This window comes from Cricetulus griseus, chromosome 5 (assembly GCF_003668045.3).
Source record: "Cricetulus griseus strain 17A/GY chromosome 5, alternate assembly CriGri-PICRH-1.0, whole genome shotgun sequence".
Taxonomy (NCBI): domain Eukaryota; kingdom Metazoa; phylum Chordata; class Mammalia; order Rodentia; family Cricetidae; genus Cricetulus; species Cricetulus griseus.
In genome coordinates, this window is record NC_048598.1 from 17,912,276 (window position 1) to 17,927,713 (window position 15,438).

The window sequence follows — 15,438 nt, forward strand, 5'->3', positions numbered from 1 at the left end:
GCCATATCCCCGGGTCCCTGAGTATCTTTTTGTATGTTTGTTTAAAATAAAATTGTGAGTATTTCTAGGTATCCTTTGGAGAAACTATGGAGTATGTTGGCATATATACCATCTTCAACGAAACCATTTTTCTGTGACTGTGTGTTTCTATAAATTTGAAAATAGGTTACATGACACAGAGTTCACATTCTTATGCTTTCTCCACGTTTAAACTTTCTTGATTTTCTTTTCTTTTCTTTTTTTTGGAGACAAAGTCTCACTACATAGCCCTGGCATTTCTTGTAACTCACTCTGCAGACCAGGTTGTCCTCAAACTCACAGATATCTGCCTGCCTCTCTGTCTGAGTTCTGGGATTAAAGTTGTGTGTCACCAAACTTGGCCCTTTGTTTGATTTTTGTGGCACTTACGGATTGAACCCAGGACTTTGCACATGCTAGTTAACTCCCACTGAGTTATCAACCCATATCCTTATAGCTATGACTAAGTTTTAATTCCACTATGCTGATTCTTAAGACCTATGTGGTCACCTTCATTTCTAAGCTTTGGATTTACTTAGAAGATAAACTTATATTTACTATCAGATTAGCTAAAACTATAAAGAATAAATAAAAATATGGGGCACTAAAACATCTGAATTGTGAAACCCAACACACACACACACACACACACACACACACACACACACACACACACACACACACATATATATATTACCTTTTACTTTTGGATTACTTATAACATGCTGCTTCATCCATTCCTTACAACTAAAAGCAAATATTACTGTTATAAAAAATGCTTTCATTGCTAATAGCTCTTTCTTGAATAATTGACAGCATGGCTGATTAATGGGACTCATCCATATTTCCAGTCAGTGCAAAAGATAACTAAATTATGAAGATATTTTCCATCTTTTTTTTCTCTCTTTTTATTATTATTATTAATTCAAGTTAGGGAACAGGCTTGTTTCACATGTAATTCCCCTCTCCCTCTTCCTCCCCTTACCCCCATTCCTTCTCCCCCACCTCCAACCTACCCCCCACCCCATCCACCCACCACTCCCCAGGCAGGGTAGGGCCCCCAACCGGGGCTCCACCAAGTCCACCAAATCTTCCTGTGCTGGGCCTAGGTCCCTCCCCATGTGTTCAGAGACAAAGTGCATCCCTTCAAGTGGGATGGGCTCTCGAAGTCCCCCCCACACACCAGGGCAAAACGCCAGTCCACCTCCGGAGGCTCCCAGGAGTGCAGGGGCCTCCCCATTGGCATCCATGATCAGGGGGCTGGATTAGTCCCGTACTGGCCTTCCAAAGAGCGTCTGGGGTCGATATGCTTTCCCTTTTTCAGGCCAACTGTTTCTGTGGGTTTCTCCAACCTGGTGCAGACCCCTTCGATCTTCATTCCTCCCTCTCTTCAACTAGGTTCCAGATTTCAGCTTAGTGTGTTTCTGTGGATGTCTGCCTCTGCTTCCACCAGCCACTGGATGAGGACTCTAGGATAGCATAGAGAGTAGTCATCACTCTCATTCTAGGGGAAGGGCTTCTAGGCCATCCTCTCCTCCACTTCCCGGACTGTCAGATCATGTCATTCTTGTAGGTCTCTGGAGATCTTTGATATTTTCCATCTTGATTTAATAAAATAGCTTTTAAAAGTGGTTGGTGTTGTTGTTACTGTGTCTGTAATCAGTTACTGAGTTTGCAATGGGCAATAAAAGCCACACACTGGGCTGCATCTTTCTCTTAATGCTGGATCCATGCTGATGACTGGATAGATGAGTGTAGGTTAAGTCAGGCTCAAGGAGGCTTCTAGGGCTATTGGAATAAAGTCTGAACATGAAATCTGAAGGGCAAGGGCTCAGGCTTATCGTTTAATCAGCATGTGGTCTTTGGTACCACCTGCCGAAATGCAAAATGGACCTAGCATTTCTTTTAACTTAATTGCAAAAATTAAGAGAATCTTTTAGAAGAACACATTGTAATTTTTAAAAAATTGCATGTTTTCCCTGTTACTTCATGGGGATATAACTCTTGCTGGTAAGCTCACTGATAGCCAGGGCTCCCACAGCCTCCATAAGTGCAGTTAGACTCCAAAGTGAGGATAGCTACACACTGCAGCCATGTTGTATCCAGTTGCTTGTCTTCTAAAGCCACCCGAAGACCTTATTTGGTGCTGGAGCAGGGTAACCCCATGTGTCCAGACACACAGGTTGTATTTTAGTTTCCTCCTCTCACTTCTACCCAACACACACACACACACACACACACACACACACACACACACACACGACTTTAATCTCACTGAGCTAAACACATACACATCTGGAATATCCATGAAAATATGCACTGAAATAATTTTAGGCTCAGGATGTTTTGGGGGACAAAGAAGCAATTAAAAATATGTAGTATGTGCATATGGAATTAGAGTGTCCTGTGACACGCACGAAACTTACTTTCTCATGTTGAACATGAGCGCCTTTCTTCTTCCCGTGAACACCGTCTACCGAATCTCTTTGTGCTTCAGAGCCAATGAGTGGAAGGAATCTTAGACTGGTGGGGCTTGGCACCTGCAAACCACAGACTGAGGTAAGCACACTTAGAACGTTTACTTCTGGAATGTAAACCTGAGACACGGGTGCCACATGAGAGGCCCACTTGCTTCAAGCACATGCCCCCTTTCAGACATCCATTGTTCCGTCTTTCTCCCTGTGTTAGGTTGGTTTGTGTTCTTTTGATTTTTTAATTAAAAATAATATATATATATTAAATTGTATTTGGGTGTTCTGCCTGTAGGTATGTACATGTACCATGCATGTTCTTGGTGTCTTCAGTTGCTGGAAGTGGGTATTGGATCCCCTGGAACTGGAGTTATAGAAGTTGTGAGCTGCCATGTGGATGCTGGGAATTGAACCCAGGTCTCTAGAAGAACAGCAAATATTCTTCACCACTAAGTCATTTTTCCCAGCTCCTTGCTTTTGATTTTTTTGAGATAGATTTATGTATTTCAGGCTGGTTGCGAACTCTACACCCTTCTGCCTCTGCCTTCCTAGTGCTGGGAATATAGATGTATATAACCCTATTGTTAATTCAGTGTGTGTGTGTGTGTGTGTGTGTGTGTGTGTGTGTGTGTGTGTGTGTATAAGCACTCAGGTATATGTGTGCCCTCATGCTTATGGAGGTCAAAGATTCTTACTAGCTGTCTTCCTGATTACTCTCTGCTTTCTTTACTCATGCAGGGTAACTAGAGCTTGCCAGTTTAGGCTGGTCAGGCTAGCCAGATTGCCTAGAAGATCCCCTGCCTCTGCCTCCTAAGCACTGAGATTACAGGTGAGCTGCTGACTTCTCAGCTTTCCTGTGAGCTCCGAGGATGTGAACTCTGGTCCTCACACCTGTATGGTAAGTGCTTTATCTACTGAGAAATCTCCCCAGCCCCCCACCTTATATTTTGAGGTCCAGTCTCTCACTGAACCTCAAGCTCACTAATTAAACTGGAATAGGCGGTCAAGGGATTCTTCTGTTTCTGCCTCCCCAGCAGTGGAATTACAGATGCACCCTACTGTGTTCTGTTTCTTGGTGTGGGTGCTGGCGATCCAAACTCAAGTCCTTATACTTGTGTGGCAAGTCCTTTAATGACTGACCCATCTCCCCAGTTAATTGTTGATTACTCTCAGACTCATTGTTGTTATCTACTACAATTAACATGACCTTATAAAGATAAGTAATATTTAAGATCTATGTTGACATTGACACACTTGGTATTTGGTTTATTATTTCTTGGTTTCATCCATTAATCAACACAGGTTACCTTGGGGTGGAGACTTGGAGATTTGATGAATACTGGGCAGATACTAGCATAGGCACAGTGATGGAGTATCCAGTGACACTTAAGCATTGCTAGAACATAGGGACAGCATAGGGAGAGTGTGGCAGAAAAGCCTGGCAAAGCCAGATCATAGAAGTTTTATATGCTACTCTAAGGCATTTGGATTTTATCCTGAAGGTATGGACCACTGGGTCAAAGCTCAAAGTCACTCTTACCTGTAATGGCAGAGGTGAGCAATTCAAGCTACTGACATACATAACCCAAGACTTGCCTAGGACAGGACCCAGTACATTTATGGAAGCATCCATGGGCTGTTCGTATTAACAATGAGAAGTCAGATATTGTATCGCCCTGCTACCACTGTAGTTATAGAAACTTCTGACTTACCCTGTATATAGTTATAGAAACTTCTGACTTACCCTGTATATAGTTATAGAAATTTCTGACTTACCCTGTATATAGGCAGAGAACCAAAAACAATCCCTGCTTCTCTGTTTTCTGTCATGAAACCTTCCAAAGCATATCGGTGAATCTACAAAACAACACAATGATTTACTGGAAAGGGCGTGTTCCATTCATCAAATATCTGTCACATGCCTGACTCACTAGTGTAAGGTCTTAGGCAAGCTCTCTCTTGAAGATAAATTTAGGGAAGCTTGACTATCATGTTATTATTGTAACTGTAAACCGCATGTCAGAAGGAAGTTACCAGAAAGCTGTCTAGTTTCATCAGATACTCCAAGTGAATCACATCTCAACTTTACAGGCATCAAAGCCCTTTTGTTCACTGTACAAGTGAGGCAGGAAGACAGGATGGCAAGAGAAGAAATTTGGGTTATTCAAGTGTTTCAAGGACTCTACAAAGCCTTTCTAAGGATTTTAACCAATTTCTTTACTACTTCAGCTATCACCTCACCTTTTGTTTGTTTCCTATGTGTGTATGTGTGTGTGTGTGTTGAGTTTTGGGGCAAGTCTCTCTTCGTTGTCTAGGCCAGCCTAGAACTCACTATGTAGACCTAGCTAGCCTTCTGTCCTAGCATTCTTACACTCATCTCCTGAGCACTAATGTACATAACAGGGCATGGCTATTTTCAAACATTCATGATAATGCCACGTTGATTTTCCTTGACTTTCTAGGAGTTCATATGACTGGCACCGGAAGATGAGTGCTTCTGGTGTCACCAGGCTCTTCATTTAGACCCTGGGAGGTCTAAAGTGGAATCCCACAGTATTATTGATGTGCATTTCCTATGCACTAAAGAGGTTAGGAGTCTTTTGTGTGATCATTGGCATGCACTATTTCTTTAGTGAAACATCCAAGCTTTGAAAGCAGTTTTTGGACTCCCTTTTTCTCATTTATTTTTCAGAGGGTTTTTTTTGTTAGTTTTTTCATATTCCAGACATTAATCTTTGCTCATTTATGAGTGTTCTGAAGACAGGGTTGATTTGGACAGATGAAGACACATTCTGGCTGTGTCAAGGGCATCCCAGATGAAGTGCACATTGGGGACAGAAAGCTCAGGAAGACAGTGGGTTTGGTAAACAGTGAGGCAGTAATGGACTAGAGATTAATTCAGACAGGCGTGTGTGCTTTATTTTCAGGTGAGCCAGAGGGAATACATTTTAACTAATTATCAATTCCAGACCTCTGGCCTCACACTAATCCATCCTCTAGCATAGGTAAATAATAATAGGTCACTTTTCTCAGAGTGCCCTGTAAATAAAATGTGCCTGTAAACACAGAATGGGCAACAGTGATGCTGTCTACACCTGTTTCTGATGTCTATACCCTATTTCCCATCCTCAACCTGGGAGTACTATGTACCAACTTTACTTTGGAGGGGAGAGGTTCTCTTGACTTAACTCGGTGCCCCCAGGCAATTACTTGATTCTTCCAAGTACTGAACCTTTTTCCCATTGAGTGAGCTCCCCACCTAGCCCCCTAACCATGCAATCAGGGAGAACCTGCCTTTCTAACTTTGAAGATGAAGGGAGGGTACACAAACTAAGGAATGTGGGTTCTCCACCCACCCCAATCTCTTAGAGCAAATACAGCTCCGGTTACACTTCAGTTTGATCTCATGAGACTCATTTCAGCATTAAAAACAAAAATACACAAATTCTCATCTAGCCCAGATAGGCCTTGAACTCAATAGTCTCTGAGGATAGCCTTGAACACTTGACCCTCCTTCTTCCACCTCCCAAGTGCTGCTGGGATTGTAGGCAAGCAGCACTGCACCCTGCTCTCATTTTACCTACAAATCTGTAAGTTAATTACTTTGTATTGTTTATGCAAAAAAATCAAAAATCAAAACAAAAATTTTGTTGCAGTTTGCAAGAGTAACAACAGAAAGATAACATGCTACAATAAGGGGGATATTTGAATTCAAAAATTCAAAAGCAACAGTAAGTTTTGTCATTTTAGCTACCTTCGGAGAAGAAAGAGACTTGAAAAATTTAAAATCGTGTTGCACTTCAAAGGGCTTGGGAGGTGTGCGTTTGAAAAGCAAAGACATTGAGCTCATTTTTTTCCATCTGCATACAAAAATACAACAAAAAAGTCAAGAACATAGCTATAACTTGCGTTCCTTGCCAAGTGAGCGAATTTCCATTGTGCCATTGCATCCTTCCCCTCTGCTTCCCACAATGCCTGACTCTCATGGCACCAGTCCCAATGACACTGACTCTCTACCTAATTCGCATTCCATTTTGCTTCCTAGATCTCCCTCCGGGGAAACTGCAGCAATTTCAACTCTGCCAGAATTGTCTATGTAATTTAAATCACCAATTGTCATTTGGGGGAGCCCTACATAGTAGGGATGGGGGAAAGTCTTACAAATTCAAGGCTTGACTTTTGACTTTTAACCTCGGGAAGCTTCCTCTACAGTTAAAACTTATTTACATATGTATTTAGAAAGTAATAGCTAAGCATTAAAAACAATATATATCTATATATCTATATTTATCTATATCTATCATCTCTAGCTCTATATCCATATTTCTATCTATATATAAAATCTTGAGATGGGATCATTCTAGGGTCAGAGAGATGTCTCAGTAGGTGAAGATGCCAACCCTGATGATCTGAGTTTGATTCCCGGGATGCACAAGGTGGAAGGAGAGAACTGACTATTGTCTGTTGTCCTCTGACATCCACAGACTTGCTGTGACATGCACTATCTATTCCTCCCCAAGCAAATGAACAAATAAACAAACAAATGTAATGTAATGGAGTCATTCTGTGGAACAAGGCTTAATTTGCTATACAGAGCAAATAATAACACAATGTAAGCCCATATCATACATTTGCATTACCCAAGCGATGATGACCCTGTGGTGCTTTGGTATCTACTATTTAGGCCTGTGCTTGTAATAGTCACTACCAATTTTCCAGAACTATTTTTTGAGTGCCTCTTGGGTGCTAGCACTGCGCTAAGAACAGAGGACACAAAGATGCATAAACAAGACCACTGTCCTTAAAGGACTCATGAGTAAGGAAGACTCACAGTCACACACTAGAACACCAATCCGAGGTATTAAGGTACATGATAGTTAATATTGTCAGCTCCACAGCTGGGACTATATCATATCATGGTCTTGAGTTACTTGATGCCTCTGCTGACACAAATGCCTTTTTGTTCTTTGGTATTGTCCATTGGCTATTAAGAATTATGTGTTCTCAGGACTACTGCACAAATTTATACTTTTATTTACATAGTCCTCCCTTCTGTGGGGCTTCAAAATTATGAAAAGTTTTGATGTTGAATTCCCCATTCCTCCGCAGTGCCACCACGCAGTAATAATTCAATTCTTGTCTTTTCATTTAAAGAAAACTAAATGTTCTCACCTTTCACGGTCAAATATCAGAGGATATTCATATTGTTGCTTCTTCTCTGTGAACTTGGTTTCTTCTTTTATCTCTACGGGATATTCATTAACATCACAAGGCAAAATGAAATCACTTGTTTGGGATAAATCAAACATTCTGCGTTGTCCGAAATAGCCACAGTAATGCCCACTGGTGGAGTGCCAGAGCCTGAAGGGAAGAGTCAAGGAAGGAAGGGAAAGTGACTGGGGTGGTCAGAAGAAATGAGCTTGATCACAGGTCATAGGTCACATGGACTGCCTTGGTCTACCAAGGATTTTAAAGTTCATTCAGGACTCTTCCCCCTAAATGTTGTGGAACTATCATTATGTAAACCTTTATTTTTTAAATTAGGGCTTCAAGCATACCAGGTAAGCATTCTGTCACAGGATTACACCCCTAACCCTTAATGTAAATATTTGTTTGTTTGTTTTTCAAGACAGGGCTTCTCTGTGTACTTTGTAGACCAGGCTAGTCTCTAACTCACAGAGATCCACCTGCCTCTGTCTTCCCAGTGCTGGGATTAAAGGCATGCACCACCAATGCCCGGCTTAATGTAAACATTTTTATCAGTCAGCACTCTAACCTGTAACTTTTTAGGCATTCTCTCCAAACAAACTCGCTAACACAAGCTGATCAGAACCCACCTGAGAATCTGTTAGCTAAAGTAGGTCTGAACAATGGGCTATGTTTCATCTGTCTGCTTAGAAATCATCACCAACATAGAACTCATGAGAAGAGAGATCTGGTTCCAACCACAATTCCTGCTCTCTAATGTTCACAAGTGAGTGGTGAGGAAGAATGATAAAGTAAATTCTTCTTTACCCGTTTGTATTATTTCCATATCCATTGACCCCAAGAAGCTCCTCCAATTTTCCCAGGGGACTTAAACTAATATAGAATAAATACCATTAACAGGAATTTGTGCTCTTTATCTTACAGAGAGATGTTTTGTGTCTTTGTTTTAGTTTAGTTTTTTTTTTCTTTTTCTTTTTCTTTTTTCTTTTTTTTCTTTTTTTTTTTTGAGAGCAGGTCTCACTGTGTAGCCTAGCTTAGCTATCCAGAGATTTACAGGAAGTTTCTGGCTAGACAAGGGTATATAATAAAATACTGTTTTTGTCTCAGCCTCTCCGGTTCTGGGATTACAGACATCTGTTTATGTCTTGGTTTCAATCCTAACCATGGGTTCTGTTGCAATGACTGAGAAGGAGCATAACCTAAAGGGACTAAGAGTAGATTCCACACAATTCAGTGTGGGAAGCAGCCAGTGAGGGAAGGCAGAAGGAGAGGTAACCAGTTGAGATGCCTCATACTTGACACTGTCTGAGGATTTAACACTGGAGTCTTACATGCCTCCTATATTTTAATTTAGAGCATTACTGAAGTAACATGGCCTTCCCAGAGCTGTTACCAGGAAGGAAATAGAGTTATTAAGAGCATTTATAACAAGCCCTTTAAACAGAAAAGCAAGGAGGCTAAGAGGCTAAATGAATTCTGCTCCAGGCCCACACTAAAGCAACTTCATTTCCTGCTTCAGTGTTTCCTATTCCTCGTGGCTCTGTCCCAAATGAATAGCCCACCTGACATCCTGGGCCTTAGACATGGGCCCTGAGCCATGTGATGGGGTTTCCAATTTCCTGCCCTGTGCCCCAGACTTAAGTCTCAATTATGTTTTTTCTCCACTGAAAAGTCATAATCTTTTCATAAACAAGATTTAGAATGTTAGATGGAGTACCTGCCTCTTGAGAATGTGGCAGCATATATTAGCCAAAGGATGTGGCTTAGTTACAAAGGCAGCAGTGCTTTGAGACAGCTATTAATAGAGACATGCTCTATGTATTGAGTATCTGGGGAGCGTTCCACTTAAAGGAATCATAAAAATAATTTCTCCGGGCCAAGGACAAGTGGCTTGAACAGTGCATTAGTCTAAATGTCTGTGTCCCCACAAAGTCATGTTGAACCCTAATTCCTAATAGGATGGGCATGAGATAAAGTCTTTATGAAGTGTTTAGGTCATGAAGAGTCCACCTACATAAATAGAATTGTGCCCGCCTTAGTCTGTTTTCTTTCTAGAGCTGACTGCATGCTGTATTGAGACTGAGAAGTTCAAAGATGGTTGGTCATGTAGGGTGATGTCCTCCATGCTAGAAGGGGCTCTCTATTGAGTTCCAAAGCTGCTCAGAGCATTATAGGACAAGACAAATTATCATTACTCATGCCTTTCATCCTTTAAAAATTCTTATGTTTATTGATTTAGTGTGTGTGTGTGTGTGTGTGTGTGTGTGTGTGTGTGTGTGTGTGTATGTGTGTGTGTGTGTAGGTTAGAGGACAAGTTGTGGGAATTGGTTTCCTCTCTAACATGTAGGCTTCCAAGACCAAACTCAGATCATCAGGCTTAGCAGCAAGTGCCTTTATCCTGTAATCCATCTTGCTAGCTGTCTCCTTATTTATTTATTTATTTATTTATTTATTTATTTATTTATTTTATGAGCCACAGTCTCATAGCATCAGTTCCCTGTCTTCAGCCTCATTTAACCTTGGTTACATCCTAGGAATCTTAACCTCCAAATATCACAGTCAAATTAAGTTTCTACCTTCTTAATGGCTCACATGAGTGATTAAATTTGAACAGGAGTTTTAGAGGAAACAGTTAAATTATAGTGGTGTCCCTAACAAAGGAGTTCTGGTGGAGCTGTTTCACCTTTTCATTGTGTCATGATTTAGTTACAGAATGTCCCCAAGGGCTAATGCATTGGACACTTGGTCTCCAGCTGTTTGGCGCTGAAGAGTTGATTGAGATCATGTAGGTGCTGACCTTAACTGGTTGATGAGTTCCCAGTTAAGCAGGTATTAAGGAAGTGGGGTTTGGTTGCACTGGTCACTGCGACATGCCTTTGAAAGTCATGTCATTGCTCCTCTGTGTGTGTGTGCTTCGCAGCCTCCATGAAGTGAACAGCTTTCTTCCACCATGCCCCTCTATCAGTAGGTTCTGTCTCACTGCAGGCCTAGAAACAAGGAAGCCATGCCACTGAGGACTGAAGGCTCTGATGCTCTGAGCCCGATAACACACCCTCGTGGGACCCTGATATGGCTAGAGGAGAAAGGCACTCGTTGCTCAAGTTTGATAGCATGAGTCTGATCCTCTAAACCCACAGAAAAATGGAAGGAGAGAACTGGTTCCATGAGGTTGTCCTTTGACCTCCACATGTGTGCCATGGCACATGTGTGCACCCCTATGACACATGCTCGAACATGCTGGAGTGCGCGCGCGCACGCGCGCGCGCACACACACACACACACACACACACACACACACACACACACACACACACACAACTAGCTTAAAACCTTCCACCTTTAAGTTAATTTGATCAAGTGTCTTGTCTCGATGATGGAAAGCCAATGTTCATACACTATGTTAGGAGTTAGGCAGGTGACATTTATAAAGCAGAGAACAAACACTAACTGTGCCATCTGCTGATACATGACCTTGGACATTTCAGTCTCCAGAACCATGAGTAACAAATTTCTTTTGCTTGTAAACAACCCATTTTAAAGGGCTTGTTATAGCAGCCTAAAGAGACTGGGGAAAGAGGGCAATGCTCATAGCTTATATACCTGTGTGGTTGGTGTGTGTACCTGTGCACACACACTCACACGCACAACTGCACGCACTACAGCTTTCAGCAAACATTTCTGTTGATGGGTAGCTGAAAACAACCCCAATGAAAGACCACAAAGCCAAGTTATTAATGGCCTTTATGACAATACATTTTTTTCCTACAAATAAAACAACTGGTTGTTTTTTTCTGACACAAGAAATGGCTCTATCCATTTGCCTCTCCTACAGAATCATCTTGATCTTGATATTTCTAAAAAGTTCCCTTAATATTTCCATATTGTAGTTTTATAGTGACTTCTATCTGGAATGGCATTAGGGTTACTCTGGGCTGTACATGGCAGGTCCCATTCTCTACATTTATCTCTCACTTCCTCCTTTAGTCAAAGCTCAAGTTATCTTGATTTGACCTGCCATGTGGCTTTCAATCTTAAACCACTTGTTTCTAGTCTACAACCCTCTATTTTTAAAGGTAAATGAACAAATCCACAGCAATGCCTAGGTACTACATAGCTGTGTCCCAACCAACCCATAGCCCTCAAGTCCAGATCTGTTACCCAGGATCTGTTGAATTTTAATTCAAAGACATTGATAAGAGTATAAAACATTCCTTCTTTTTCATTTGTTTTTCGATTGGTTTCGGATTCAACCAAAGTCTCTCTAGATCACTAATATTGTCTAACTCCATTCTTTCAAGAGCATAATTCATTGCCGTGGTTTTCAAACATTTCAAGTAGGCAGCAGTTTGTCTCCAGAAATGTCATGGCATTTCCTTTCTCTTTCTTTATATATGTGTATGTATTTTTAGTATTTGTATTTTGGGTACATGTGCTTAGCATTGATTACAATTAATTAGTTAAGTTCAAGTAAGTAGGCTATGAAAAAATCAATCACACTAAAATAGTTAGGCTCCTCCCATCTCTCACTATTGGGTAACTTTTTGTTTGGGTGTGTCTCTCTTGCCCTTCTACTCTTGTTTCTTTTTCTGCTTCCTTCTCCTTCCTTTCCCTTCTTCCTTTATTCTTCCCTCCATTTCCTGCCCTCCTCACCTGTCCTCTCCCCTCTCTTTGCTTTGTTCTTTATCCTTTTTTCTTCTTCTTCTCTCTCTCCTTTCCTTTCTGCCTTCCTCCCTCCCTTCCTTCCCTCCCTACTTCTGTCCTGTCTTATCCTTCATTTCTTTTTCCCCTCTCCTTCTTTTTCCCCTTTTTCCTCCCTCTCCTGCTCCCTTCATTCATTCGTCTTCCTCCTCCCTACCCTTTCTTCTCTCTTTCTGACAAGGCTTCCCAATCTGGCCTAAAATTCCTGAGCCTAAGAGAACCTCCTGCCTCTTTATCCTCCACAGAACTAGAGCCCCTGGTATGCCCCACTCCACCTAGCTACACACTCTTTCCAATGACTATCTTTTTTCTGTGGCCTTCCTCAGATATGATTCTAGTTCTCTGAGCTGTCTATCTGTTCTCTGAAATAACCCTCAAGTCTACTGCAAATATTTATCATAACTTTTAAAAAAGCAATATTTCTTAATGAGTCTGTGAAAGAAGCAAACACAACAAAAAATGATTCTGAGGCCCATGTCTCTGCCCCCTTTGTCCATAGAGGAATGTATCAACTGATTTCCCTAGATATAGAAAAAGAATTCAAGTCAGTGATGGTTTTCCCAAAGATTCTTTGTATATTTTTTTTAGTTTACTTATAAATTTATTCTGTTTAAGTACTGCACACTAACTGATTGTGCCACTGGAGCTCCTAAATTTATTCTAATAAGTGTACCATCACTATGCTTTCCCTGAAATCCCATGAAGGGGTGAACCATTTATGGAGATGCTGTGTACTAGGTTCACACATGGACTAGGTGGAGCAAGTTCCAATCCCATCTTTCAGATCCCAAATCTATTAAATATATTGTCCTCAGATAGAAAATGTATCAGATATTAAGCTGATAAAATTAGATACACATTTGATCTTAGCCAAATGGTCAGGAAGTGATCCAAAGCACTGCATTGAAACCAAACACATCAATTTAGCATCAAATCTTAGTGGTCTCATTTCTCACCCCCCCTGCCACTCCCCCACCCCCCCACCCCCCCCCCCGCCACCACCCCGAGCGCCCTTCGGAGTTCCCAGGATGGACCCATTTGGGTTACCTCACTGAGCCATCAATGGAGGCAGTAAGCACCAGCTGCTTGTCTTCCACATAGATCACTTGAATAATTTCTAAGGAATGGGCACGCCAGGAAAGCAGCTGCTTGAATTTCTAGATGGCAACAAGACATAGCTCTTGGAGTGAATCAGAATACAGTCTTAAGCAAAAATCATTCCTCATTGAAGAGCTGCATTTATGAGTGGGTAGGATAGATGGTGACTGAGTCTCTGCTCTGATTAGCTTTTCTCCTGCTCACCGAGGTTTGGGGACATTTCTGTTTTAGAACATTATTACTCTGCACATACCCCTGCTGGAGAAAGCAGCTCATATTTTTATTAATTTGCTGTGAACTTCACTGGATGGTTGGTAGCTGTGGGAGACACAGTGAAGACCATCAGGAGAGACGGAAAGTAGATCCAGAAGGTGAAGGCCAGGAGACCTTTCTCCTTGCAAACTGTATCTAGAGAAAATATTAACTATGTTCTTTGCATGGGGTATGCAGTAAGAGACATCTGATGTAAGGAATTGGCAAAAAGAATAGGTAAAGCTTTCTCTCTTTCAAAAGCAGTGTGAGAGTCAATGAATCCACCTAAAGAAGCCCAACCTTCATTAACATCTGTCCTCAAGTTCGGAGTCTAAGGGACTTCAGAAGGCATTCCTACAGTTTGTTCTGCAGTAATATACTCTGTATGTAACACACTCTCTACTTACTGATGGACACACTAAGACCGCATTTCCCCTGGGCCATCTACTCAGGGTGATCTGTGTGATCAAAGTCCTAGGAAGCTGGCAGTTCTCCTGCATATCTCCTATTCCTTGAGACTTGAGTAGGGTTAAAAATAATTTCTTCTGAGTTTCTATGACTGGTGACTCAGTTTCCTGTGTCTATTCTTTGAAAGGCAGGCTAAAAGTCTGCACTCTCCTACTTCATATTGTGTCAGAGCTTTCAAGAGCATTTGGTCATCCAAGGATTCTTTCTCTGTCTTAAGACAGCATCCATCCAAGCAAAGGCTGGGGTCATGTAGCTTAAATTGCAGTAGAATATGTACCTGGAGTGGAGAGGGCAGCTTGCATTTCCATCAATTGTGTGTGTACTTTAGGAAAATGTTCAACAAACATGAGCTGGTTTCTGTAAGTGGAAAACTAAATTTCATACCTTTTCATCATGAGGTGCATCCAAGAAGGAACTAATACTGCAAAGGATAACATGTCCTTCTGTATAAAAATTAAACATTGTAGTCCTTAATTAGATATTATATTTTTTATGCAAACACTCTCCATAATGACAAGTCATTTTGATTCAGGCACTTATATTAGTAGATAGAATAGAATCTGAGAAATAAGATATAAAAGAGGAAATTTGTAGTCTGGGGATATAGTGTGGAAGGAGGCTTGTCTAATTTGTCCATCATGTGGAAATCCCGGGCTTGATCCCCAGCACTGCATAAAACTGGGTGTGGTGGTACATTGGATGTAACCCTAGTTCTCAGGAGGTAGAGGTACAATAACCAGAAGTACAAGGTCATCCTTGGTTATACGGCAAGTTTGATGCCATCTTGGGCTCCATGAAATCCTATCTCAAAAAAAAAAAAACACCAGGAAGAATGAATAGCAATACCAACTCAGATTGTTCCATAAAAGAAGGGGAAGGAACACTTCCAAGGTCTTTTAATAAGCCAGGATTACCTTGATACCAAAACTGATAAAAATTCAACAAAAAAGAGAATTTTAGGCCAATTCCCTTGATGAACACAGATAAAAAATTTCTTGAAAAAAATAAAACCTTGCAAACTGAATTCAAGAACACATATCAAGTTGGCTCTATTTCAGGGAAGCATTGATGGTTCAATGGAAATAAGTAATGAACAAAATGGGACAATATAAATGGACAGAAATCATATGATTATTTAAATTGATGCAGAAAAGGCTATCTAGAAAATACAGCATCCCTTTAAGATACAATCCCTGGAGAGACTTGGGATGGAGATCATATCTCA

At 41.1% G+C, this 15,438-nt stretch overlaps 1 protein-coding gene and 1 non-coding gene across 2 annotated transcripts in view; both read right to left on the reverse strand.

The window, feature by feature from the left end:
• Wdr64 (WD repeat domain 64) overlaps positions 1 to 15,438 on the reverse strand; it is a 93,020-nt gene that overhangs the window by 1,838 nt on the left and 75,744 nt on the right. The window contains exons 22-27 of the mRNA XM_027418895.2: positions 14,598 to 14,656; positions 13,443 to 13,552; positions 7,662 to 7,850; positions 6,244 to 6,349; positions 4,266 to 4,346; positions 2,445 to 2,558 (exon numbers count right to left, since the gene is read on the reverse strand). Coding sequence (XP_027274696.1) covers positions 2,445 to 2,558; positions 4,266 to 4,346; positions 6,244 to 6,349; positions 7,662 to 7,850; positions 13,443 to 13,552; positions 14,598 to 14,656 — 659 coding nt within the window. The remainder of the gene's footprint in view (positions 1 to 2,444; positions 2,559 to 4,265; positions 4,347 to 6,243; positions 6,350 to 7,661; positions 7,851 to 13,442; positions 13,553 to 14,597; positions 14,657 to 15,438) is intronic.
• On the reverse strand, positions 13,098 to 13,285 carry LOC113836116. Its single transcript, XR_003486120.1, has one exon. It is a non-coding gene; the product is annotated as a U2 spliceosomal RNA (small nuclear RNA).